General features: G+C 39.6%; 1 protein-coding gene across 3 annotated transcripts in view; it reads right to left on the reverse strand.

Moving 5' to 3' along the window:
* NCKAP5 (NCK associated protein 5) overlaps positions 1–26968 on the reverse strand; it is a 1070192-nt gene that overhangs the window by 675578 nt on the left and 367646 nt on the right. For all 3 annotated transcript variants that reach the window (XM_082630802.1, XM_082630801.1, XM_082630803.1), the window contains exon 3: positions 16705–16778. In XM_082630802.1, the coding sequence (XP_082486928.1) occupies positions 16705–16778 (74 nt within the window). The remainder of the gene's footprint in view (positions 1–16704; positions 16779–26968) is intronic.

Raw genomic sequence — 26968 nt, forward strand, 5'->3', positions numbered from 1 at the left:
CCACTTGGAGCGGGTAGAGGAGAAATAAATTTTAAAAAGTAAAAGGAGCTTTGGTTTTTTTTCACCCACAAGTAATAATTCAGCAGCACACTTTAGAAGGTCTGATTTCCACAATCAGTCTATATTTCTAAAACTCCCTGTTATTCCTTCCCCCAAATATTAATTACAACTTAAAAATGGCTATTTGAGGGCTCCCCTGGTGGCGCAGTGGTTGAGAGTCTGCCTGCCGATGCAGGGGACACGGGTTCGTGCCCCGGTCCGGGAAGATCCCACATGCCGCGGAGCGGCTAGGCCCATGAGCCATGGCCGCTGAGCCTGCGCGTCCGGAGCCTGTGCTCCGCAACGGGAGAGGCCACAGCAGTGAGAGGCCCACGTACCTCAAAAAAAAAAAAAAAAAAAAAATGGCTATTTGATTTGAATTTTACTTCTGTAGTCTTCAAATGTAAGCTCCACAGTCTACATTTTCCTAGGTGGTCACAAGTTCAAAAGATCGTAGAGCTGAAAAGAAATTTCAGCCCAAATTTCTGCTTTAGAGATGGAAGGTCGAGTAAGCAAATGACTTACCCACATTTACAAAGTGCCAGACTCGACACTAGAACTCCTGTCATAATACTGAATGTACAGTTGCCTTAAAGAACAAAAGAATCGGGCCTCCCTGGTGGCGCAAGTGGTTGAGAGTCCGCCTGCCGATGCAGGGGATACGGGTTCGTGCCCCGGTCTGGGAGGATCCCATATACCGCGGAGCGGCTGGGCCCGTGAGCCATGGCCGCTGGGCCTGCGCATCCGGAGCCTGTGCTCCGCAATGGGGGAGGCCACAACAGTGAGAGGCCCGCATACCGCAAAAAGAAAAAAAAAAAAAAAAAAAAAAAAAAAAAAAAAAGAACAAAAGAATCAAGAAAACAAACATGAGTCCAGAGCTACTCTTATGTTTTTCTCTGAATATTCCATATCAGAAGCAAAGTGACTTATAGCTGTAAGATCATAAGTAATCTGAGTAAACATGGAATTATTCATTAAACCCTAAATGTCTAATGGAGGGGTCGCCACTTGAAGCCTGTGTGCGTTTTGGCCAAATAAAAGAAAGCCCTACTGCACAAGGTAGGGACTATGTTTACGGAACGTAAACAAGAGGTGGGGGAAGTTAGAAATACAAATTCTAAATGTCTATGTCAATTAACGACAGGCCCATAACAGTTAATAATAAAAAAAATACAATGTCTGGGTCATGTTATGAGTGTTTGAAATGAACATAAAGGAAGCCCTGCTTTGCCAACTCTGCCAAAGACAGAGATGGCACAGGGCCACGATGCACCATGACAATTCTTGCTTCCATTTGTGAAAGCCTCCAAGTACCTCATTTTGGATGCCACGAGAACCTGCAAGCCTACTGGGTTTGTGAATAGAAGATGGACATTCAAGGAACAAATCTTTGACTCTGTAGTAACCAAGACAGCTCCATCTAAAACTTCAGGATATTTGCACATTCTAACTTTACGTGAAGAATCAGCTCTTGGAAATCCCATGAGAAAGTTTTCATAAGGATTTATCCACACTTTCTTCTTTCGTTTCCTCAACTCAGAAGCAGGAAACCTTCCAGACATCCTGAACCTCTGACCCTTTTGTGATTTTTCCCATCAACATAGGCAAATATCCATGCAGTAATTCAAAAATCTCTTCTCACTGCATTATAGCATGGCCTTATATTAGTCCTATATCTAGAACACTACCATTTCCAACCCACTATTGAATGAGTTTAATTGCACGTTTCTTGGGAAAAAGATCTCATTGGCTCAGAAATGTCAGAAGTCCACTATCACGTGTACCTATCTGGTTTCCAAAATGATTTTCCCAAGCCACACTAAGTGACCCCCTCACAATGTTTCCTGCTGGCAAGTGAATCAGCTTTTGCCTTTCACCCAGTCTCAGCTCATTCCTTCTCTGTGACAATATCAGGACACCCACATCTGACAATGGTCCCAGCTAATTAATTTACTCCAGTGTCTAGCAGTCTTTTGACAGGAAAAATAATCTACATTGTATTTACTGCAGAATCTCTACCACTAGGACAAAGATGAATGTAAACTTCACACAACCATTTTTCATTATCTGAAGTTGAAAGTGATTTTCAAATGTTAACTTTAAAATTAGGAGGAGGGGGATAACAGTTCTACTTTGAAACTGACTGGAAATGGAATGTCTATAACAATGGTTTAGCATCAAGCCAGAAAAATAAACTCTCCTGCTACCATCATAAATGGGCCAGAAATAAACCTCCGGGTACTACACAAAGAACAGGCAGTGGAATTGGATTTCCAAAATAAGTGATCTGAAACTCAGCATAATGTATCTTCAAATAGTGATATCTTCCCCTACCTCCCATCCTTCTGACCCTGGATAGTGGGGTAGCAATCCCTCCCTCTGTAAACTGCGCATACCACTGTCATAATATTGCTGAAATTGGAAAAATCTAAATGTGAACCCAGACAACATCTACAATGCCCACCTCTGATCTCTGTCTTAAGCAGACTATCCAGTAGTTCCATTCACTTCGGCTGTGCTCTAAAATACTTTCTCATGAGTTTTATCTTTCTAGCATTATTCCTTAACCTTGGGATTATAAATGTTAGATTAATAATTGTTCATTTCGGTGACAATCTGAAACTCATCCCCTTCTTCCTTCTGAAGGCCAGAGTAATCGTCCAATAAAAGTTCTACCAAGGTCAGGAATGACCTAATTTACTTGTAATTATTAATTCTTCTCTGACCTCTTAACCATAAATAAAGCTTTGGCATTGGAAAAAAGATGTGAAACAGGACAAGGCAATTTTTAAAAGTCAGTGGAGAAAAAGAGAACAGATTTTCTAAATTTAAAAAACTCCTTGTGCTTTCTTGAAATAATGATTTATATTCTTTGAGTTCACAAGAGAGTAACTGAATATGCGTGATGCAGTGCTGGAATTTTAGGTATTTTGCCTAAAGGTTATTAACAATTAGTACCACTGGGGGAAAAATCATAGTTAGAATAATAACCCTCTCTCAGAGGATGACTGAAATTGGACTTGTAATCTGGTTATAATAAAATACATTATGTTTATAGTAGAGTCCCACATGTTAAGAGGAATACTGACAAACTGAAATAAGTCCAGTAGATGAGTAAGTGGAGTCTGAAATGTAAGTTGTATGAGTAGCAATGGAAGAACCTACACTGCTTCCTTTGGAAAAGTGAAGACTGAGGCCAAACATATCAAACTGTCTTAATATTTCAAAGGGGTGGTACACAGAAGAGGAAACAGTCATTGCAAGTAGAGATGCTGTTGGTGGCGTTCGGGCCAGAGAGCCATCCAACATGAAGGGCACCTGGCCTCTCCCTGTAGCAGAATCCACCGGACACGATACCTGGAAGATGGTCTCCCAGGCTTGGCTTGGACACTTGCACTGGCACAGAGCTCACTATCCCAAGAACACCCTCCTCTATGTTAGAGAACAGAACAGAGGACATCTCTTTCTAGCGCTGAGTTGCCATCCCTCAAGTTCTAACCTAGACAACTGGTTAACCAGATCTGCCCTACTGAATATCCCAGGACACTGCTAACCCCTTCTCCACAGCATAACTCAATGCACTTCTTTTTTAATGAGGTATAGTTGATAAATAATATTATATAAATTATAGGTATACAATATAGTAATTCACAATTTTTAAAGGTTATGCTACATTTATAGTTATTATAAAACATTTGCTATATTTCCTGTGTTATACAATATCCTTATAGCTTATTTTATACCTAGTAGTTTGTACCTCTTAATGTCCTACCCCTATATTGCCCTTCCCCCTTCCCTTTCCCCACTGGTAACCACTAGTTTGTTTCCTACATCTATGAGCCTGCTTCTTCTTTGTTATATTCACTAGTTTGTTGTATATTTTAGATTCCACATGTGACATCATACAGTATTTGTCTTTGTCTGTCTGACTTATTTCACTTAGCATAATGCACTACCAATCCATCCATGTTGCTGCAAAGGGCAAGATTGCATTCTTTTTTACGGCTGAATAGTATTCCAGTGTGTGTGTTTATATGTGTGTGTGTGTGTGTGTGTGTGTGTGTATCACATCTTCTTTACCCATTTATCTGCTGATGGACACTAAGGTTGCTTCCATGTAAATAATTCTGCTATGAATATTGGGGTACATGTATCTTTTCGAATTAGTGTTTTTGGGTTTTTTTGGATATATACCCAGGAGTGGAATTGCTGGGTCATATGGTAGTTATATAGGTCTATCCCTTAGTTTTCTATGTGTCAAACTAAATATCTTCAATTCCTTTCACCATTATTAATTTAGTGTTCAGCACCTCATACCATTTTAGTCATGGACCTTCTGGATACTCTCTGGTTTATAATACCCTTAACTGACATCTAAAATAAGTACTCTTGATACAGTATTATCAGCAAGAGGACTGAATAGAACTTTTAATTTCCCTGTTGAAGAAAGTCGGTTAGTATGTGTTAGCTGAACACGTCATGTTCAACCCTATGCTTAGCCATCATTTGATATATAACAGAAGTGGAAGGCCAGGTGCTGAAAATATCCGTAGAATCAAAATTGAGGTACATGAGGTAATTCTGGAGTTTTTGCAAGATGTAAACCATTATGTAGACAAATGTGATACAGTCTCAAATTCATGGTAGATTAAAAAAAAATGGAGCCCAGGCAGGCTGAGGAATCTATGTGATGAGTTGTAGATTAGGAGGACCTACCTAGGCTGTATCTTGAAGGATGGGTAGGATTTATCTGTCTGGAACAGAGACACTGACAATGAGGGAATGTGTGTGTAGGAATAATCAGTAATAAAGGTCAGCATTGGTAGGGACATGTGTGGCTAGAAATAGAAATATTTAGATTTGTACTGTAAAATTTCCACTAGGACTTTCTTCCATTCTAAATATGCTTTGCTTAACTTTGCTAAAAAATTTTCCAGGACTCAGATATCCACAGGTCTCTAATTTGGCAAACTAATCCTTGGTAAGATACTACCAGGAGCTAAGAGAGTAATCCTAGAACTCCCCTCAGGTGGCGAGTACAGACTTCAGAGGTGATTTTCTGGACACCCAATTTCCTTTATACCAAGCATGAGAATTCCAGGCATTCCAGTGGGAGAGGTATTTTTGGATAGATACAACTTTTGGTACATTTTAAATTACATTGTCTTGTTAACAAATGGTTCCAAAGGCCAAAGTTCTAAATTGTGTATCTGATCCAAAGAATTTCTCTTTTAGACTGGTCTTCTGTAATTGACCCCATTCTTATCTTTATTTCCAAAGCCAAGATACAGGAAAATCAATTAAATAATAAAAATGAATAAGTCCAGGTAAATACACATGTTGGCTTTCAATTAGCCAGTGAGTCTGTGAATCTCCAAGGAACACTGAAGAGAGCTCATAAGACACAATGCAGTTTCCCTTAATAGGGACCGTAACCCCAGAGTGGCTTTCTTTTTTTTTTCTAATAACGTGCAATTGACTTCTTTTTTTTTTTTTTCAACATGCTGTGCTCATAACTTCTGTGGAAACTTAAACATTATTCAATACAACAATTTCCTGCAAAACCTTTTGAAAGTGGTCACAGACTCTGACCCTGCTCTGGTGCTCTGGGTCTGCCAGCATGCTGTTTTATTACCTCTGGAAGGTTCAGTGCCAAGACACAGTGCAAGAGTTAGAAATGAAAGAAAACCAGGTGTATAAAAGTAATTTTCTGGGCTTCCCTGGTGGCACAGTGGTTGAGAGTCCGCCTGCTGATGCAGGGGACACGGGTTCATGACCCGGTCTGGGAAGATCCCACATGCCGGGGAGCGCCTGGGCCCATGAGCCATGGCCGCTGAGCCTGCGCATCTGGAGCCTGTGCTCCGCAATGGGAGAGGCCACAACAGTGAGAGGCCCGTGTACAGCAAAAAAAAAAAAAAAAAAGTAATTTTCTGCCTTCTTTCAAGAAGGAAAACTGTTGGGCTTCCCTGGTGGAGCAGTGGTTGAGAGTCCGCCTGCTGATGTAGGGGACACGGGTTCGTGCCCCGGTCTGGGAAGATCCCACATGCCGCGGAGTGGCTGGGCCCGTGAGCCATGGCCGCTGAGCCTGCGCGTCCGGAGCCTGTGCTCCGCAATGGGAGAGGCCACAATGAGAGGCCCGCGTACCGCAAAAAAAAAAAAAAAGAAGGGAAACTGTTACCTTCAACTCTCAGTAATTCTACGCATCTGTCACATCTATCTTCATCACCCAACCCTTGGCCTACAAGGTAATTGGTAAGAGTTACAGATTGTTAATCCTAAAGAAAGTACAGCTGAAACCACTTATATTAACCCTGTCTTGTTACCAATGGCAAAGCAAGGCTCTGAATGCTTAAAGGACTTTCCCAGGACCACACAGTAAGTGGCAGAATCTGGACCTGAACTTCACATCGCAGAGAAGGAACCAGGGATGGTATTTGTAAAACTTAGCAGCAGGACAGCACAGTCACCAAGCAATCAGAACAGAGACCCTGATTATAGTAGTGTGCCACCAAATACTGCCCCAGCTGGACTAGAATGGATGTCAGTAACATTTTAAGAAATAAAGAGAAAATGTGCCCCTTATTTGTTACCTAAAGCACTTAGCTAATAAAAATGATAATTTACTTTTAGTTGTTGGTTGTTCTCTTTTTTCACCTATTTTCCCCCACTGTCTTCCATGCCACTAATCCTTTGAAAACTTGCCCTCTGTTTGGCAGCCCATGTCATTGTTATTTATGCTGAACGCCCTTGACTTCAAGGGTGTGTCCATCTTAACAAAATTCTAAGATTTTCTCTGCAAGTACCCACTTTATAGACTTTCAGGTCAAGCCCAAATTCTGTTTTTAATTTTTTTTAATTGAAGTATAATTGCTTTACAATATTATGTTAGTTACTGGGGTACAGCAAAGTGATTCAAATATATACATATTCTTTTTCAGATTCTTTTCCATTATAGGTTATTACAAGATACTGAGTATAGTTCCCTGTGCTATACAGTAGGTCCTTGTTGTTTACCTCATTTATAGATAGTAGTGTGTATCTGTTATCGATTCTGTTATTAAAAGTAACCTGATCTATGTGTCTATAATTTTTCTCCAGCTCACTTTGTCCAAGGTGATAAATTTAATATTTTAGGCCTGGATTTTTATCATGGATTTTTTTTAACTTCCCATAGTCTCTCAACCCCTTTCTTTCAAAATTATGAGATGTTCTTTCATTGCTTCTGTTAACAAGGTTGTTTGCAGCCCAAGATACAATTGGTAGATAATGGGAGTAAAACTGGGGACAGAAATACATATTTGATTACTGTTACCGGTTGGAGCCTGTCCTATGATGTGCAGTGACCCATCATGCAGACAGGACATGCCTCAAAACTTCTTACTTTAGGATTGAATTTGAAAAAAGCATAAAATAAAAGTCTTGTGAAGCAAGCATTCTCCATAGCTTTATAAATCATTACAGCACATTCACATCTTCATTAAGTGTCCCATCTTTAACTTTCTAAGAGTAACTATCTTGAAACTGTGGATCCCCTTTAGCACTGGCACACCACTGAGACAAAGGACTCTTTGCTATACTTGCTTGATCTTTCTCTTGCAATGGACTTACCAGTTAAGGCAGGTTTAATAAACACATGAGCTGTTAGTAGTTTCTCTTCTTGAATTATCATCAATTCCTTCAATGGCTCAAGGAAAGTGTTTGGAGGATCGATAACATGCTAAGTCACTTAGGTACAAAGATGACTAAAACATACTTCCAATGGTCTCTATGCTTTCAAAGTAAGTGAAGTGTTATGCTTGATGTTGTATGTCTTATGCTAAGCACTATGAGAGAGGTGAGGTACCAGAAGATTGGTTCTACAAGTCAAAGACCTTAGGGGAACAAGACCCCTGTCATGAAAAAATAAGACAGTGTGTGATTGAGAGCCACATGGTTGGAACTGGTATAGAGGTCATTGAGGGTATGGATAGAGCTGCTGTTACATTTTGGAATATTCTGTGGAAGTGAAGTTCTCATTAATTGGTTGTGAGTAGGGGGCGTTGGGGAGGGTTGGAGCAAGAACCAGAGCATCCCTAGGGTCTAAGTGAGAGATGTCCCCTACTTGTAAAATCTAGTACTAATGGAGCAGTACAGAGTTGAGATCTGCAGTGGCTTTAACTTTCTCTCTCAGGCAGACTTACATTTGGTGAAAATCCAGGCTGATCTCCATAGAGAATTCATATACAATATTTAATCAACGAGTGTAGATACTGAGCATCAAGTAAACCAGGCTCTCCTAAAGCAACCTGTGAAGGTTCCTGAGCCATGGAACCAGCCATAGGTTGCCAACCTCAACTCTGCAACTGACATTTGTCTTCTTAGAAGTTTCCTCTGCCTTGAGAAAGCTAGAGGGTGTTTCTCCCAACTACTTTACAATTTCATCCTATTCTGGATTCTTTGATTCCAGGGAACCTCTCCATCCTGGACTCTTTGTTGGATTATTTATAAAGTCTAATTTGTAATACAAAAACACAAAATGTACTATAGTGAAAGTCTTAGAGGGGAAAAAAATGCAGTTTGTATTTTCTCATTTCACAGAGGCTCCAACATCTCACCCTGGAATGGAAGGATGGAGGTGGGGTTCTAAAATTCCCTCCCAGGCCTCTGAATACAGAAGGCGCAAAAAGAATGGGAGGTAAGCAATCAATCAATCAATAAACAAACAAATAAATAAATTTACTATTGTAAACTCCAGAGTTACCCATATAGAGAGATATGTAGAGTTATATCCTAACAATCAATCACTTAGGGGGGAAAAAATCACAAGTATGCTCATGCACTAACAAGTTAGTGATTTTTTTCCATTAAAATTAAAATTAAATAGACATCCATGGTAAATTACCCATTTCATTCCTCCTTCCAGTTAAAAAAAAAAGGCACTTTATCACTCCTTACTGTGGGTGTACTTCACTGTCAACACATGCATTTATGTCAAGCAGTTCATTTATATTTTTGCCTGCTGGAGTTTTTCTTCTTTCAACTTAGTAGGGAATATTTGTGATCTTTATTACCCCCCCAATAAATCTAGAAAATGCCTTTTGCTTGAGGCTCTTTATTTTAATTTCATATAAATAAATCACATTAGGTTCCTGGCTGTCATATTAAGATAAGCATGGATCTAAAAATAACAAATGTGTTTAAGCCAAATTTTTTCAGATTACATAGTGGTAAATTTCTCTGGGTCACCCCTAAATCCTATTGATGTTGAAATATTTTGTGGCACTTTAAGAATGTTTCTTGAAGAACACAAACCTATATAAACTAGAATTAGAATTATCTTCTGATCATCTACGGACCTATTTGTACAACATTACTCAACTCAAGCTTCCCATGGTTGCAGTAAATCCACCTTTAATGTGGGGATGTTTCCCCAGTTACAGCAGAGGGCAGTTTTATATCTTCGTGGGTTCATCTAATGCCTCTATCTATACTGTGTTTTATTTATTAAATATAAACAGCTCTAAACCTGAAGTTCTCATCACCTTAACATATAGTTATACTCAAAAGTCTCAAAGGCAGTCCAAGTTCAATCTATCCAATAACCAATTCTTCATCTGCCCTCACTCCACCAGACCTGCTCCTACACAGGACTCAGATCAAACCACCAGCTCCTTGGGGAAACCTTTGGACTTCTGAAGGACAGTCTCCTAAAATGTGTTTTACAGATTCCTCCACTCAGCCTGGGGTAGAATAGTCTTGATAAATGTATGTGAATTTTTCTTTCAAACAAGATTTGTAGTGAAGAGGCAAAGATAAAACCCATAAGGTGTTGTTGTTTTTTTTGTTTGTTTGTTTGTTTTGCAGTACGCGGGCCTCTCACTGCTGTGGCCTCTCCCGTTGCGGAGCACAGGCTCCGGACACGCAGGCTCAGCGGCCATGGCTCACGGACCCAGCCACTCCACGGCATGTGGGATCTTCCCGGACCGGGGCACGAACCCGTGTCCCCTGCATCGGCTGGCGGACTCTCAACCACTACGCCACCAGGGAAGCCCTCCATAAGGTTTTAAAGAGTCTATTTTGTACATTTATTCGGTTGGGACCTAAATATATATTCTCTGATAGATTAACACGGCCCTTTAGTTTAAAGGGTGGACAGATTTTATAAGAGACAGGGAATCACATACATATAAAGTTAGTGTAGAGTTTCACTCTGGCCCTTTTAGTATCTCCTTGCCTCGGATGACTTCAAATACTGGGCAACTCCTTAAGTAGATAAACATGCAGATCACATACAGGTCACCTAAATAAATTATAATGTTGATCAATCCTAAAGTGAAAGGTCAAATATGAACCTGGGTGATCTTCCAATTCGGTCAATCCATATACCTTTCTGGATTTAGTTCTGTTAGCCCCTTCTGTTACTGAACAAAAGTCAGATAAAGCTGTTACATCTTACTTAAAGATAAAGATGTTACTTCACCCATGGGCTTCAGAGCTATGAGAAGGCTATATGCTCCCTTGTTCATCTAAAGCAGCACCATCCATCTATAATAAGAATCCTTGGGGATACATCTCAGCCCACAGCTTTCCCCACCACCGTCCAGGGGTGACATCACCACTGAAGTATGTGGCAATACCCAATTTCCAGAGCCCTGATTTATTCTCCCTTGTGCTGGGCAGAGGGCATGACTGAGAGGCAAGACTCTTAGCTTGGCAGGGGTCTGGGACTGTCTGCCTCTCTGGAACAACCCCTGGTGGGTAATTGAGAAGTGACACTGATGGGTTTCCAGGGTGGCCCTGACGCTTGCACTCGCCCCGAGAAAGCAGCTATGGTTTAGAAATCCAGCCCAAGGATTGAGAGGAGGGGAAGAAAATGTAAAGCTTGCTAGCCCTGGTCTCCTTTGACCTCAGCAGACTGAGACAGGGATGCAGAGGTGGGAAACTGTGCACTGCTATTCTGTTGGCGTAGCATGAGGTTTCGCTTTTATTGCTAGCAGAGAGCGCTGAGCTCTTTGTCTGCTACCCAGTCTATCCCCCAGAGATAGCCTCTTTTTCTCTTGAAGGGATGTAAAAAACAAATCACAGTTCTTATTTTATTTGGTGTCCACCATTAAGAATTCATGCAGAGCAAGTTTATTTGTTGCCAATTAAGATCTCCCAGTGGAAGTCTATGTTTTAGCAAAGGCAACCTGTTTAATACTCAGCATCACTTTAGTCTATGTAAATTAACCTCTTGAGGCTAGAGACATGCTAATTCTTAAGATGCCTGGACAATTCGATTCTAAGAACCAAGATACACAGAAGGTAAATCTCCAAGAGGCTCTGGGCTTGACTTTTCTCAGGCCATGTGGGCTTTTGCCTCTTAACTCTATTTTACAACTACAAGACAATTTCTATATAACGTGTTAGCAAAGGATCTTCTTTTCCCCGAGATAGAATGATAGCATGTAGCCTCTCAGTAAGCAGTCTTAATGTCACTCACATTTTACCAAAACTAAGACTACTGCTGAAGGAAACTTGAGGCACTGGCGCCAATTCTCTCCACCCCAAAATGTATACATATATCAAATGATGGAGAACACGAAAGAGTATTTGGAATGTGAATCATTTTATTGCAGTGTTCACTCTACTTAGATAAGCAGCATTTTGAATCATGGTGGGAAGGAAAAGTTTTTGTCCAGTTTTTTTCCTATCTCTTTCCTTAGGTTAAGAATCACAAGTAAGCCAGAATGCAAAAGTCTATTTTGAAGAATTTTGGATACACTGAAACTATCATTTTATTGTTGGAAGCGATGGGCCTTAGGGACTCATATTGCACCCGGAGAACTATACATGCTTGTTAATTAAACTCCTCTTGGTGATGTAGGGAACTACCATTTCTACTCCCGGGAAGCAGGAGTTCACTGCTTTACCAGGGCAAACATAGCTTGTAATCAATGCTTCTTCAGATTCTTGGAATTTGGTATTGAGGCTCTGGTTGCCCCTCAGAAAAATGGTAATGAACTTGGGGTTGGCTTTCCGACGCATCTACTTTCCCCTTTCACCAACAACCCAGACTATGTGCTGCTCTTTTACAAGTCACCCATCCTAGTACCTGTGAAGTAAGGAGAGAAGGATGAAGAAAGGGGTACCAGCTATGTTTTTGTATGTTTGGCTACCAAACTAGATAGATCACCGTTTCCCAAAATAGGTTCCTTAGACCTTTAGTCAGAGTAGATGCTCCAAGAAATATAGGATTTTGGAATTTTTTTAAGTCAAAATTATATTTTATAGTCTATATTTGATAGGCATATCACATATTAGCAATATACATGGCTCTGAATAGTTCTACAATTAAAATAAAATCTTAAAGCTTGGTTGTACCTAGTATACCTCAAATCTGACCACAGAATACCTTTATTTTTCTTAAAATATCCATACCATAGTGTACTAGGGTTTCTTGGGATATGCTTAGAAAAATGCTTATGTACATGATTCTTTAGATCACTGGTTCTTACCAGGGAGAGGAGAGGATGTTGCCACTAGGAAGCATTTGGAAAATATCCGGAGACATTTTTGGTTGTCACAATGGGGGATGGTACCAGCATGTCGTGGGTAGAGGCTAGGGATGAAGCTAAACACCTTATAATGCACAGGACAACCCCGCCCCCATGATTAAGTGTAATCTGGCCCCAAATGTCAACAGTGCCCTGCCTGAGAAACCCTAGCCTAAACATAGCTTGTTCAAATGAAACTTCGATCTGGCACCTGTAGGTTGGCAACTGGCACTGTGCGTTCACCAGATCTTGTCCTTTAATTTTGGCCTTGCAAACCTACTTATTCTTCACTTACTTACAGGCTATTGATAACTCTGTCTGCAATTCAAGCTATGAAAATCTGAAATGAATGCTTTGACATTATCTGGTTCAATCACTGGCAAGCTCTTAGGTATCTGTTTTATTAGTCACTTCTACCCCCTTTCTTTGACGCTTTCCATGACATGTATTAAATACTACATAATCATCCAGCTGTATAATTATTCTAGAAAAGTAAGATTATACCTATCTGTACATGTCATATATAGGTAATGCCTTTTTTAAAAATACCTTTATTAGAGTATAATTGCTTTACAATGGTGTGTTAGTTTCTGCTTTATAACAATGTGAATCAGCTATACATATACATATACCCCCATATCCCCTCCCTCTTGCATCTATGCTTCATGTAATCTCAGTGCTCAGTTATCTTAAATACTAGCTATATTGATACCTACTTTTTATAGCTAAGGAAACTCAGAGATGTTACCCAGTAGCCAGTTTGGATGGGCCAGGACCAGAGTCCATGTCTCCAAAACCTCCAATGCAGTCTTATTTCCATTTCTATAGTGTTATGCTGCTTGTATTTGTCATACATAATTTCACATATGTGACAGGAAAGACTAATTAATACCATAAATATTCATGAATTCAATTTGTCTTTTCCAACTGTCTATGTTCTAAACTCTTAATCTGAGGCTGCAAATGGATAAAGATTTCTGTCAAATATCAGGAGAAAGACATTCTCAGCAGTTGTTTTCTCACACCCTTTCTTGTCAGTCACAGATATATTTAGCCAAATAGAAATAGTAACAGATGACACGAAAATCATTAAGTACAGAAGAGCATTTTTCTCCTAATCTTAACTTTCCTCATTTAAACAAATAAATGTACAGAAATGTATGATCACATTTCAACACTGACTAGTAAACAAGTTGTCACTGGGTGTGTTTATTTTTTTCTCATCAAGCAGGGACAGGCAGAGCAAATTAAACCCACCCAGACTTATACTCAAGTCTTAGACTAGGTTCTAGATCCTGACTCCACCCTCTTCTTCAGATGAATTCACAGAAATTTTTTTCTGCTGGTATCAAAACATAGTTGAGCTAAATGCTCTTTGCCAGACAGCTATATTTGAACTCCACAAATTCCTTTGCAATTGGAAAACCCAGGGATAGATTATAGGTCTATTTCAGTAGAATACTAAACAGGACCCCAAAATAACCAGTTATCTTGAGAGTATGATTACAGCAATATATTTGTGTCACAGCACATGGTTATGCTATAAAAAAAGTGGCTAAAGCCTATTAAAGACTAGGAGATTCCTCCATGAAAATAAGACTTTTAATTCTTAGACCCAATCTTCTACCATTTGTCCAATTCTTTTATCATTAAGCAAGAGGCAATAACAGTATGACATGTGTTTACCATGTTTTGATCAGTCCCCAAAGATTGTGGCCATAAATTAATGCTGGCTACTATTAATGTTGGAAGATCGAAATACTCAGTTTTTTCTTTTAAGTTTCTTTTAAGCTATACTTAAGTTAGCTTAAGTATAAACGGAAGACCATTAGTTCATATCAGCAGCAATGACAAGTAACCTATTCCATGAAATTTGTAACAGCTACAAATTAAAGGCATAATAAAAATCAGAAGAAGCGTATACTGAGTTATGGGAATGCTTGTTTAACTTCAGACACTTTAGTTGTGCTTAGGCACATGACGTGCCTTTCCCATGATGCTCGACACATCATAGAGTCTACCCCAACTCAAGAAAGCATGTTAACTATTCAATCGAAAACAGAAAAAATATTCCCACTGCTCACTGTCACTCACAAATCGTTCACCATAAAAAATTTGGCTATAGTTGCAGTTGTCATACTGTAATAACCATCAGAAAGCCTATCACTGTAAGTCAGTCAAGACCTGTTTGCAAAATATAATCAAGTATAATTTCATGATTCAATAAATAGTATGTAAATCTGCTATTATTGGTTTTCATTTTCTTTTCAATACTACTATTTCCATTTTCTCACTGGTAGTTATTCCGACTATTCAAATGTCATCATTTCCCTTTATTGTTATTCAAATGAAGCTTTTTTATTAGATCCTCTGACACTATATAAAAACCTTTGCTTCTTCACCAGCAATAATCCTACTTTGAAGGAAAATGGAAGTGATTGCCCGCAAAATTCTGAGCTCTTACTTTATGTTAGGTTATGTTTGCACCTGAAATGAAATTTTAATTTAATCATATCAGAGGAAACCAAAGGTTTTTATTAACTACCTTAAGAAAGAAGGAAAATATTCTTTTCCAGGCAGGTTTTTTGGTTCAAAAACCTGTGAAACTATAATTCCTCTTCAGTGATGTGTATAAGACACACTGACCAAATTAAACTCTAATTTCTTTCATCAAGATGGTATTCATCATCTGTGCATTTTTTCTTTTGAAAAATAGGGTAAAATTATTCTATACAAATAGTTTAAAGAAAATGTTACAACTCAGTTATATAACCTTTTAAGCATACTTTGTAGTAGATCTACAGAAAATATAATTTAAAAGGCATATAACCATAAATACACCACTGTTGGTTTTATTAATACAACACACTGGTTCACAAAAGAAAACCTGGTTAGAGCTCTCAAAAAGAAATCTAACAAATATTGCAACAAGTTATATAAAGTTAACGGATGTGTCTGTTAGCAGCAAGCAGACCTGAAAACTGTACATTGTTGTTGTATCCTACCAGCAGCTTTTCTAGGTAGAGAAATAGAATATTGTCTATTATTATAACCACAGATCTGTTTTCTAGTAGGAAAACTAACATAAGAGCAGAACAAATGAAAATATCAGGCATTTCGCCCAAGAACTAGAATTCCTCAAAGATGAATTTCAAGGTTATTAGGATTTGTTACAAGGGTGCATGTAGAACAGGCAGCATCAGCTGGTACAGAGACCAAGGGTGATGGATTTAGATAAGGTTGGACAAGAAATCCACAGGGTTAGGTCACACTTACCTACTTAATAACTCTGTGTACAGAGAGAGCACCGTCTTCCATGACATGAGGAGATGAGAAATAAAGGACGTTAGGGGCTTTTTGACCCCTGGGAGACAAAGCTAATCATATTAAACAATTCTTGTGCAATGTAAGGTATCATGTAATTGAGCACTAGCTATTTATTCCAGATAACAAGAGCTATAGGAATTTAGTAAATGGAATTCAGAGACCCTACGAGCATCTAGGAAGACCATGACCACACGGACCCCAAAGACCTAGATAATAATATCAAAATAATCTCCATTCCCAAGAGGCCTCAGGGAATGAATAACTTGGGATTATGACTTCTATGATACTCGCCTCTTTTTCCAATTTACCTGCACAAATGTTCTCACATACCTTTCCTTACCTAGAATCAGGACCCACCACGTAGAATAAAAAACTAAACATGGAAAACCTATACTACAGCATTCTTGAAATACATATTCTTTAATATGAATTAAGAAATTTTAAGCAGAAGTGTTCAACCTTTCAATTAGAGAAAAACTTAAATAATATTTAAGCAGGCAAGGGCCAGAGAATTTGGGTCCTAGTTTCTACGATATAAGTTTGCTGCATGGTCTTGGACAAATTAACTCTTTGACCCTGACAAGTGTTATGATTTCCACCACCCTCCCAGTTCTCAGCAGGTCCTTCACTCAAGGACAACTTTTGGCACCATTGCTTTACTTTAATTAAAGGAATAGAACTCTCTAGGTAGCCTCTGCTGATTTTTGCCCCCAGAGGTGCTTTTGGCACCAAGTAGAAGAGACCATTTGCCAACTCCATGCTTCTGTGATCAAGATCAAATTTATAGATGCTGCTATTAGTTAAGGATGTGGATTGAACTCACCTCCAGAGACTTCTGTGTTGTTCCTCAAGTTGAGTCAGCAGATGTTCAATGTATTTGTTGGAGTCCATGTATTCCTGCACATACAGACACACAAAGACAAATAAGGCCTCATCACCATAGGCACAGGATTCTAAGACCATTTTGATCTCTACAAGAAGATTTTGGACAAGATAACCCCTTGGTCCCTCCCAGTTCTAGGAGTAGATGCTTCTATGACTTATATGCATAGTCATTTGGGGATGAATAATATTTTCCCCATATCCTGTGATCACTCCATGAACAAAGAACGGAAGAGAAATGGAGTTCTATCAAGTCAGCATAAAACTCCTCTTAGGGCTTCTCTGGTGGCGCAGTGGTTGAGAGTCCGCCTGCCGATGCAGGGGACACGGGTTCGTGCCCCGGTCCGGGAAGATCCCACATGCCACGGAGCGGCTGGCCCCGTGAGCCACGGCCACTGGGCCTGTGCGTCCGGAGCCTGTGCTCCACAATGGGAGAGGCCACCACAGTGAGAGGCCCGCATACTGCAAAAAAAAAAAAAAAACAAAACTCCTCTTATTCACAGAGAAAAGCTAAATTTCATAGTCATTTACTCTGTGGTCTGTTCTGCCATATAAAAGTAAGGGGTGGGGGGAGGTAAGTGAGCCAAACTTACTTTCGCTGCTGACCTTAGAAGAGGAGGAAAAAAATAGACAACACAGGTCTTGATTATACTGGTTTTACACAAATAATTTCCTAGCAAATACACTATTTTTGAATTACGTAGAAGCTTTATATATTCACTGCCCTCATTCACTGGGCATCTCATTTGTATTGATGAATCACATGTTCGTTTTCCTTCATCTCCTTATATGAACAAAACAATGTAATTTGGTTTTGGTGTTTCTTTTCTTTAATTTTTATTTTCTTTTATTTCTTTTCTTAGAAAATCAATCTTTGGCTTCAAGAGGTTATAAAGGCAGAGTTTATCTTGTTTAGAAATATGCATAAAGTTTTGTAAATCAAATTATATTTTCAAGAAACATTTCCAAAAAATGAGGGATTCCTTTGAGGCATGAGAATTGCTCATAAAATCTATAGGTTATTAAATCCAATTTTTTATATTTGTGATTCCTGAATATGAGGTTCACATGCAATCGTTTCAACTGCTAACTATGTAGAAAAATACAAAAAAAAATTTGTATGATTTATTTCATCCTGAACCTGATACGTCTTTCTCTTTCTGTATGAAGATCTAGCCCACAGGCCTCTGTGCCTACATTACAACTACCTTAGACGGAACAGTGTGCAATGATTTCAGTTTTAAGGCAAGCATGAAAGTTACTGTTTCATTTCTTATGGATTTAAGGTAAACTGAGAACTCTGGTTAATATTGCTACTTTTTTTTTTACAGAATTATTTTGATGATATTCTATATAAAATCTGTTGCTCCTATTAAAATATTCACTATAATGGGTGAGAGCAGGGGAGTGGAAGAAACACAGTAAGAGTTGACCTGATATAATGGAAAGGGCCCCGTTCCAAGTTTCTGGACCTGGATCTACCTGTGTAGCCTTGGAGAAGCCTTTTTAACTTTCCACAATATTTCAGTTAGACTAGAGAGTATCCTAAGTCCTCATCTAGCTAAAACGGTTAGAATTCTATAACACTATAATTCTATTGCAGAAAATTAGCTAAAGAGTTTTATTCTAATTAATACACATGTTCAGTTTAGTTATTTAAACGAGAACATTGGGGATGTCAAAACCAAAGCAGAAATCTCTTATCACAGGAAGTTGCAGTGGTCTGTGGTTATGTTATTAAGTATCCCAATCCAGCTTTAAACACGATTTATTTATTTATTTATTTATAATTTATTTACTTAATTTATTTATTTTTGGCTGCATTGGGTCTTCATTGCTGCTCACAAGCTTTCTCTAGTTGCGGCGAGCGGGGGCTACTCTTTGTTGCAGTGCGTGGGCTTCTCATTGTGGTGGCTTCTCTTTGTTGTGGAGCATGGGCTCTAGGTGCATGCGCTTCATTAGTTGTGGCACACGGGCTCAGCAGTTGTGGAATGCAGGCTCTAGAGTGCAGGCTCAGTAATTGTGGCACACGGGCTTAGTTGCTCCATGGCATGTGGGATCTTCCCGGACCAGGGCTCAAACCCACGTCCCCTGCATTGGCAGGTGGATTCTTAACCATTGCACCATGAGGGAATCCCTAAACACGATTTAGAACACTCAAAATTCTTAAAGATATTTTCAAATACATCCCATCAAAAAAAAATTTAAAGACAGTGTTTCCAAGTTAAAACAAATATATAAACTTCAAAGTCACCCATCCATTCTTCATTCCATTGTTTTTTTTCAACATCTATTATATGTCAAGTGCTGTTCGAACTTCCGTAGATATAGTAATAACTAGGAGGAAGAAAGTTCCTGCCCTCAGAGAGCTTACATTCTGTAGAGAGATACATAACAAGTAAGTGAGCAGATTGATTTCAAATTGGTTACATGCTAGGAAGGAAATAACAGGTGACAGGAGGGACTTTAAATGGGGAAAGCACCATCTTCATACACCATGGTTGGAAGAGGACTCTGAGCAAATGATTTTGGGGTTAAGATCTGAGAGAGAAGGAGGAAGCATACAGAGAAAGGAAGAGATCAGGAAGAACACTGCAGGCAAAGGAAATGGCATATGCAAAGGCACTCAAATGTGGTATTTAAGGAACAGAAAGGAAGCCATTGTGTCCAGGAGCACAGCCTGGGATGTGTATTCTAAAATGAAGTTGGAGAGGAAAGTAGGGGCCAAATCACATGCAAGCTCTGGAGGACAGTTAGATTTAAACCAGTAGATTTGTTCTTCTGTTCATTCTGCTTAGCTCAAGTCAGAGGTGGAAGCTGAAAGGTGATTACACATATGATCTTTGGATCAAAGAGATTCAGGTTCAAAGTACCTGGTTTTGGTACTTACTAGCTGTACCTCCTCAGGCCAAGTTACTTAATCTCTCTAAACCTTATTTTTTTTCAGAGAGATAAATAATAATTTAAAAGGTGTTGTAAGGATTAAATAAAACAGTTTAAGCATACACCACATGCTAAGCAGTGAGCAGAGTCTTTTCTACAGGATCAAACCTCTTCTCAAAAGGCAAACCACTTTACAAGGTGAAGTTCATATCCATTGTCTCTTCTCTTACTCAACTTCAAGATGTTTAAGTGTATGCTTCTTTTTTTTGGCTGCATTGGGCTTTCATTGCTGTGTGCGGGCTTTCCCTAGTTGTGGTGAGCGGGGGCTACTCTTCATTGCGGTGTGCGGGCTTCTCATTGCAGAGGCTTCTCTTGTTGCAGAGCACAGGCTCCGGATGCGCAGGCCCAGCAGCCATGGCTCACGGGCCCAGCCACTCTGTGACATGTGGGATCTTCCCGGACCGGGGCACGAACCCGTGTCCCCTGCATCGGCAGGCAGACTCAACCACTGAGCCACCAGGGAAGCCCGGCAGGTATATTCTTAACCACTGCGCCATCAGGGAAGTCCCTAAGTGTATGCTTCTTTAATTATAGTTGCTGAATTTTAGAATAGGTAGTTAGAGATTAACAATAACAATACAGATTTTCAAGCATTAAATGTAGGTATTGCTGGATTGTGGTTTAAAAGCTATTTCAAATACAATACTGGCTGTTTCCATTAATTTTCCATAAAAATAACTCTAATGATGTCTTAAACAACATAACAATGGGAAACTAGGATTATGGATTCCTCATCCTTCTTTTCAGCTTAATTTTTCATCATAGCATGCTTACTTTAATATCCAATTTTATGTTACTTGCACAGTTATTGTGGTATTGCCTATACCCCACCCCTACACATACACACACACACACAAATAGACACCAACTGAAATGAATTGAGGAAAAAAAAAGATGATGCTGACATGTGCTTTTTGTTAAATGAAACAAGTTTTTCCCTGCCTAAAAGAACTTAGGCAGCACCCTCATATATTTATCATTTCTGGCCCCTGAATTGGAGAAATTCGTTAACTAATAACAAATCCTTGCCATTCTTTAAGAATAAAATAGGATTATTCTACTAGGAATCACTTTGGAGATTAACTCCCAGGAAACAATGGAGGGTGATCACAGTGGGGCTGGCAGTGGTCCATACTGGAACAACAGTCACAGCAAGTACAATGTTATAGCGACTGTGCCTATAGTGCCAGCTTGGGTATAAAGCTCATACTGAATGTTCTTAACATGGGCTCCAGTATTCCAGAGCATCAAAGGCACAGGCAGAAAGAAAGGGGATGGCAAAATTCTACCTCAGTATAACATAGCTCCCCAAATTGCCTGAAAGACAGTGGATATCGGGAGACCTCGCAGAAGAGATTTTAAAAATGCAGCGGGACAGAAGGTGGTATATACACTGTCTGCTGGTGATCCCAGGGTCTATGCAGATCATTTTAGAATGAGCAAAGTGAAAACATACAACACAGAACCCATGAAGAAGTACTGGAGGACAAGAGAAAGAGAACATCACCCTCAATCCCAGGAGAAGGCATCAAATCTGAAAATGACTTTCAAGAAAGTATTTTAGAAAAAACTTTAACATGTTTGGTAGTATCCAGAAAGACATGACTCTCCAAAACATGTGCAGAAAGCTTAAAAAAAGACACTGAGATAAAAAGATAGGATTAAATTAAAAACAAGACGAGCTGAAAAGAGAATAAAATGAAATAAAAAAGGAGTTGGGTGAGCTAAGAATTTCAAGGAAATATAAGCTGCAATAGCACAATGGTAACTTGTTGACCTTTACATTGCGATTTTTATTATGGGAGGACTCTCCACAACATGAAATTGTGCTTCAGAGAAGAGTGGATAATGGATTATGGTGTATCGGCACTAAGTGATCACACACAGTATCTCATCTAGAAACAAATCAAAATCCCCAACCCAAGTATTTAAATATTCCTCAGTATCCATGGGGGATTGGTTCCAGGAACAATTCCTGGTGATACCAAAATCCATGGATGCTCAAGTCTTTTATAGTCAGCCCTCTGTATCCACAGATGTGGAACCCATGGATACAAGGTTGACTGCACTCACTAAGCCTTCTACTATTTCTACAGTATGCTTCAATTAGTGTATATATAGTCCAGTTAGTGAAGATTAATACTGCTGTGACCTAGAAGAAAAGCACACACCCATATCCCCATCGTCCCTGGTGTCAATGTTCACTGTCTCCAACATTATCCGTGAAAAATGTCAGCTTCCCCAGGCTTGCTTTGCCCAGCATGTACTTCTCATGTCACTCAGCACAAAGACTTTATTCAAATATAGTTATTAACTTGATGAACACTGTATTCTACTTATTTTCCTTATGACAAACCCACATTAGATACAACAGTAGAATTGACAATAAAAACACATACACAGTCCTGTGAAGGACAAACAATCTAGGTAAATTAAATAGAGGATAAAGATGAAAATGAATAGAGACATGATGGATATTAGGTCAGAAAATGTAGGTATGTCTATCAATTATAGCTTTTGAGTACTTGCCAAGATTTGTAAGGTAAACAATGATCAAGGGATAATTAAAGAAACATTTCAGAATAGGATAGAGAAAAAAAAAAACCACTTGATTTTACACATCAAAAAGGCTCCTCACATTCCAGGTAGAGTTTATGGAAAATCATCCACACATCCACCCACATAAGGGCTGAAAAAAAAAGTAGTGTGTGTGTTTGGGGTGGGAATTGGGATGACTGCAAGCACCCAAGCAGATAAATGGGTCTCCTATCAAGGATTTTAAAAAGGCTGGTTGCATAGCTTCTGGCCACCCCAGATGTCCATTGAAATAAGACACATAGACAAACCTTTGTGTTTTAATCCATAAACATCCCCAATAAAATAGCTTCTATATAATGAAGCAACAGAAAGACATTCTCAGCTTTACATGAATTCAGAAAATAAAGCACCTACCTTAATTAAAAATACATGTGTGGGAGGCTGGGGGGAAGTGCTCCAAGGTGGAGGCTCAGGAAGACTCTGAACTCACCTTGCCCCATGGACACACCAAATCTACAGCTGCATACGGAATAATTCCCTCTGAAAAAGAACTGAAAACTAGCTGAACTGCCCCATCCACAATAAATGATAAAAGGACCACACTGAGATGGGTAGGAGAGACAGAGATGTGGTCTCATCAAAAACTCCATGCCTGGTCCAGAGCCCCACAATAGGGAGGGAATCTCACAAATCCAGAGCTTCTCCCCTAGGGTGAGGGGTTTGTGCCCCATATCAGCCTCTCCAGCCCTTGGGACCTACAACAGAGAGATGAGCCCCCAAAATGTCTGGCTTAGAAACCAAAAGAGCTCACATCCAAGGGACCCAAAGGGCTGTGTGAACTAAAAATGCCACCTGCCATATCAGTAAACAAAGGATGTTGCAGCCATCAAGCCATCACATTACAGCTGCCCCCAACGCTGAGCCCTGAGGGAACTCAGGATCGAGGCAAGATTTGCCCCCCATCTAGCAGCCAGCTGCTGTAGCCACCCACAACAATGCACCCTGAGGAGACTCAGGATGAGAAGCACAGGATACTGGCCCCAGATAGCTGAGGTGCATATCAAAGGAATGATTTCAGTGAGCCCAGAATTTGCATCTTCCCATACATGGAAAAGCACTAGATTCCTTAACCTGAGATATCTGGTTTTCCTTAATTAACAGTAATCTTTGATGTTCCGACTACCTGTCTTTGTTGCAAAAACTCCTATATGTCCTGGCTCCCGCCCTTGCCTCTTCAGAGCAGTCCCTCAGTTATCTGAGATGCTGTGTCCCAGGCTTAAGTCCTCAGTTTTGTCCACCAAATAAAACATAAGCCTCAAATTTTAGGTGGTGCATTTTTTTCAGTCGACAGTTGAAGTGAACTGAGATTCTCCTTTCAAAAGGCTTGACATAGGGCTTCCCTGGTGGCACAGTGGTTGAGAGTCCGCCTGCTGATGCAGGGGATGAGGGTTCATGCCCCGGTCTGGGAAGATCCCACATGCCACGGAGCAGCTGGGCCCGTGAGCCATGGCTGCTGAGCCTGCATATCCAGAACCTGTGCTCCGCAATGGAAGAGGCCACAACAGTGAGAGGCCCGTGTACCGCAAAAAAAAAAAAGAAAAGAAAAAAAGGCTTGACATATATAGACTACTATGTATAAAACAGATAACTAACGAGAGCCTAATGTATAACACAGGGAACTCTACTCAATGATCTGTGGTGACCTAAGTGGGAAGGAAATTTGAAAAAGAGTGGATATAGTATACATATAACTGATTCGCTTCGCTGTACAGCAGAAACTAACACAACATTGTAAAGCAACTGTACTCCAATAAAAATTAATTTAAAAATACACATACATACATACATAAAAGGCTTGCATAAATAAAAGGCTTGCATGAGGTCTCACTCACCCTAGGACCCAGTGCAAAAGTAGCAGCTTGAAAAGTGCCTGGAATGTGAAGGAGATTCCTATGCTAATCTTCAAGCATCTGCTGGAGGAACAAGTGATGGTTGGGACTCTTTCTGGAGACTGGGGTGCTGGCAGACACCATTCTGCACTCTCCCTCCACCCTGTTAGCACAGGCAGGTGTGCAGACATGGGACCCTCCCACTGTCTTGGTAAGGCAGGCAGGGATGAGTAGATGCAGCATTCCCTCACTCCCTGGCTGGGACCAGCTAGTGAGAGCAGTCACGACACTCTCCCACTCCCTTGCTGAAACGGACAGGGGAGCATAGACTAGGATTATTCCTGATGTCAGGCCAAAGCCAAGGAGCATGTCCTGCCCCCTATGCACTCCAGATGCCCTTCTAGAGCCAGCAGGTGTGTGCGATCCACATAGAGGATGCCCTCTGATCACCTAGCTCTGGTGGCCAAGGGGACTTGCATTCCTGGGCTCCATGGGACTGTAACAATTGGAAAGATAGATCTTGGCAGGCTACCATGCCCAGGGCACTGCACAGGCAGCAGACTGAAACACACCTCCAGTCTTCTTATGAAAAAGGCCTATTTGCTTGTCCTGGAGATTCAGCCTGAGGCTTCAGGCTTGCCACACATCTAGAGAGTACAGAGGCACTCTCAGGGAATGTAAGACACTATCCTTGCACACTCCCTTTGCCTCACTGCAGCTCAGTGATACCTCCCAGAAAGGAGCTTATACACTTGTCTAAGGGTCTGATTTATGGAAATGTTGCCCAAGGGTCATCTCCAGATTTCCTGTTCTGGAGGCCAGCAGGGTTTATGATTATGGCCCATAGGACTATATACGTGCATACTTCAAAACCTGCTGCTCAAGGGTTTGACTTTCAAACAGCCTAAAACTAAGTTCAAAATGAGATCCTTCCTCTTGGAACACTGACAGGTCTTGGCACACCCTCAACACCAGGAACCTATCAAGAATAAATCAGGCTGCTTAGACAATCACAAAGTTTCAAAAGACAACCAACCACTAGGGCAAGGTTCATCACCTACACAAGGCCAACTACTTCAAGACTCAGAGAGGTAGCTGTTTCAGCAATACACAGAAACAGCATCAAACAAAATGACAAAACAGAAATATGTTCTTAAAGAAAGAACAAGACAACACTTCAGAAGGAGATTTTAATGAAATGAAGATAAGTAATCTACCTGATAAAGAATTCAAAGTAATAGTCAAAATTGCTCACTGAACTCAGAAGAATAGATGAACATGTGAGAACTTCAGCAAAGAGATAGAAAATATAAAGAAGTACAGAACAGAAGTCACAGAGCTGAGAACACAAAAACTGAACTATAAAACACACTAGAAGGATTCAATAGCAGACTAGACAAAGCAGTAGAAAGAATCAGTGTTCTGGAAGACAAAGCAAGGAAACTCATCTAAACTGAGCAGCAAAATAATAATAATAATAGTAATAATAATATAATACAAGTAAAAATAAAGTGAAGACATTTTAAGGGATCTATGGGAAAACACCAAGAGGACTAACATTAACATTATGGGGGTCTAAGGAGAAGAGAGAGAGAAAGGGGCAGAACTTATTTGAAGAAATAATGGCTAAAAATTTCCCTAACCTGGGAAAGGAAACAGACATCCAGGTCCAGGAAGCCCAGAGAACTCCAAATAAGATGAACCTCAAGAGATTTACGCCAAGATACATTATACTTAAAATGTCAAAAATTGAAGACAATAAGAGAACCTTAAAAGCAGCAAGAGAAAAGCAACTTGTTATGTGTGAGGGAAGCCAGTAAGACTAGCAGCATATTTTTTTAGCAGAAACATTATGGGCCAGAAGGGAGTGGCATGATATATTCTCAGTGCTGAAAGAAAAAAATTCCAACCAAGAATACTCCACCCAGCAAGATTATTACTCATCATGAAAGGAGAGATAGAGTTTTTCAGTCAAACAAAAGTTAGATGAGTTCATCACCACCAAACCAACCTAACAAGAAATGTTAAAGGGACTTCTTTAACCTGAAAAGAAAGGTCACTAATTAATAACAAGAAAATATATGAAAGTCAAATTCTCACTGCTAAAGATAAATATTTAGCAAAGATAGTGGATTAATCACTTATAAGGTTAGTGTCAAGTTTAAAAGACAAAAGTAGCAAAATTAACAAAAATACAATAATTATTTAAGGGATACCTAAGAAGTAAAAAGATGAAATGTAGTGGAGAGGTAAAGATGTAGAGTTTTGCAATAAGCTCAAATTTAAGTTAGTATTAACTTAAAATGGACTTTTATATACATAGGACATTATATGTGAACCATATGATAACCACAAAGCAAAAACCTGGAGTAGATACACACACACAAAAAGAGAGAACAGAATCTCAACATAACAACTAAAGGAATCTCAACTAAACTAAGTCATCAGAGCACAAGGAAAGAGAGCAAGAGAAGAAGAAAGTAACAGAGAGGAACTACAAAAAAACAGGCAGAAAAATTAACAAAATAGAAGTAAATTAATATTTATCAATAATTACCTTAAATGTAAATGGGCTAAATTCTTCACTCTAAAGACAGAGTGACTGAATTGATTAAGAAACAAAACAAAACAAAAAGAAAACAAAGAAAACAAGACTCATCTATATGCTGCCTACAACAGACTCACTTTAGATATAAGGACATATATGTACTAAAAATGAAGGGATAGAAAAAGATATTGTATGCAAATATCCAATAGAAACAAAAAGAAAGCTGGGATAGCTATAGTCATATCAGACAAAATAGACTAAAACAAAGACTGTAGTAATAGACAAAG

This window comes from Mesoplodon mirus, assembly GCF_964341445.2.
Source record: "Mesoplodon mirus genome assembly, chromosome: 8".
NCBI classification, from domain to species: Eukaryota; Metazoa; Chordata; class Mammalia; order Artiodactyla; family Ziphiidae; genus Mesoplodon; species Mesoplodon mirus.